Source organism: Cyprinodon variegatus, unplaced genomic scaffold (genome assembly GCF_000732505.1).
Source record: "Cyprinodon variegatus isolate N-32 unplaced genomic scaffold, C_variegatus-1.0 Scaffold578, whole genome shotgun sequence".
NCBI lineage: Eukaryota > Metazoa > Chordata > Actinopteri > Cyprinodontiformes > Cyprinodontidae > Cyprinodon > Cyprinodon variegatus.
Genome location: NW_015151031.1, coordinates 370,503 through 372,467, shown reverse-complemented (window position 1 = coordinate 372,467; position 1,965 = coordinate 370,503). Strand labels below are relative to the sequence as shown.

The following is a 1,965-nucleotide window of genomic DNA, read 5'->3' as shown; positions in this document are numbered from 1 at the left end:
AACTCATTTCCACTTTATATTTTACCCGTTACTTTAATTTCAGGTTCCACGAACACTGGCGGTTTGTTCTGCAGCGGTTGGCCTTCTTAGCAGCCTTTGCTGTCTACCTGGAAAGTGAAAACCTTGTCACACGGGAGGAGGTGGCTCAGATACTCGGAAGTAGGGACCATGTTTTGTTTCAGAACTATCATTATCTCTTTGAAGGTCTCCCTAACTCTGCCATTTCTCTCTGGCAGTCGAGGTTGTGCGAGAGAAGGGCTTTCATCTGGATATTGAAGATTTCCTAGCAGGAGTGCTGATTATGGCCAGTGAACTGGTGAGTTTGGCCGATGGTTTGCTGTTACAATAATTATATTTCAAAACTAGGAACAACACAGCTTAAATTTGCTAAAGAAATATGGGAATGCATCCATTGAAGTTAACAATGTCACACACACACCATATGCGGGTTTAAAAGGTGAATATTGGTTTAGTATTTACTGGACCAAACCAGCACCTTAAGGGCAGATTATACTTCTGCAACCGCAAACGTCAAATGTCGCTTGGGTCTGGTTGCGAACCAGTTTTGCTGGTATGCTTCTGCACCGTCAGTCTTGAATTTCTAGGGACGCACAGCAGTTTCCCGCCAAAGTACAAGGGGGAGCCTATTTGAGAACTCGCGAGAACTTTGGCAGCGCCGGCGGGAGTATTTATCTTCCAAAACAACAATGGCGCGTCTGCCAAGATATCACGGTCACAGGGATGGATCTAGAGTTATTAGACATCGCAGAGGAACAAGGTTCTATTAATGGAGTCAGCAAAAAGACCAATTAGCCTTTTGTCATAGTTGTCCATTGTAGTTGTTCCTCGGTTTTTATCCCGAAAGGCATACCAAGGACAAATTACAGCTTGAAGCTAATTCTACCCAAACTGTGGCTAATTCTACCAAAAAGAGTCAAATGCTCTCTACTTTACTTGACTCAGATGGTAAAACAGAGCTGATGTTGCAGGAAGATATTGGGGAAAACATGCAGCAGAGAATGTGATATCTTTTTAATAGACCGATGGTTATGACAGAGACAGTTAGTAATAAAACCATGCTAAACAACACCTAAGAAACGTTTTGCTTACGGACCACCCTTGCAGCACTCGATGGTCTGTTTGCTGACTTGTCACAGGATGACAGAGGTTAAAGTTTCCCTCCATTCAGAAAGAGCAGAATGACACTCTGTGGTCTCACAGGCCGGTCTGTTTGTAATTCATTTATTGCACCACTAGATGGAGGTAAATCTTAGTGTCTCTTTAAAGGAGGTGAAAGAAAGACAACGCTTCTGTTTCACACATTTTTTTCTTCTGTATTTGTAGTTGATTCTGTTCTCAGTGCCTCTAATGGGATAATGTGTTGCCTTTTTTATGCTATTAAATATCTTCATTTTTGCGCACTGGTTTTTAATATCAAGACAGGAAAATCTTCAGCCTTGGAATATTAAAGTCTTTCATTCTTTTATTATTATTATTGATACGAATAATTTTAAACCACCTTTTGAATAACAGACAGATTAACAATTTCAAAGTCTTAATCATCCTGTGTAATTAACTTCCCTTTATAAAATGTAGTCAAATTTTACAAAGCAGGTGTTGGAGACATCAGACTACAAATCTGAATAAAAGCTATTTCTTTTTAGTACTTATAAAGCTCTCATAAGAACAGATTAGCCATCATTAGATTGGCTAATTAGATCCTGGAGCTTTTTACCTACAAACTTCTAACTTGCAGAGCTTAAACCTGAGGCATAAGAGTTAAAAAGTGTAATTAATATTTTTGACCTACAAACTCCTTACTTCAAAAGATCAAAAGTTATTCTAAGATTTTTTGCTGTAATACAGCATGTGGGCGTGGCATAACCCCAAATTCTGACTTCTTGCCCTAACATAAAAACAAAACAGCCCCAGGCCATGTTTTAGTGAGAATGATGAAACTTGGTA

At 39.4% G+C, this 1,965-nt stretch overlaps 1 protein-coding gene across 1 annotated transcript in view; it reads left to right on the top strand.

The window, feature by feature from the left end:
* tsn (translin) overlaps positions 1 to 1,965 on the top strand; it is a 14,109-nt gene that overhangs the window by 9,296 nt on the left and 2,848 nt on the right. Inside the window, exons 3-4 of the mRNA XM_015392202.1 lie at positions 7 to 159; positions 237 to 316. Of these exons, the coding sequence (XP_015247688.1) occupies positions 7 to 159; positions 237 to 316 (233 nt within the window). The remainder of the gene's footprint in view (positions 1 to 6; positions 160 to 236; positions 317 to 1,965) is intronic.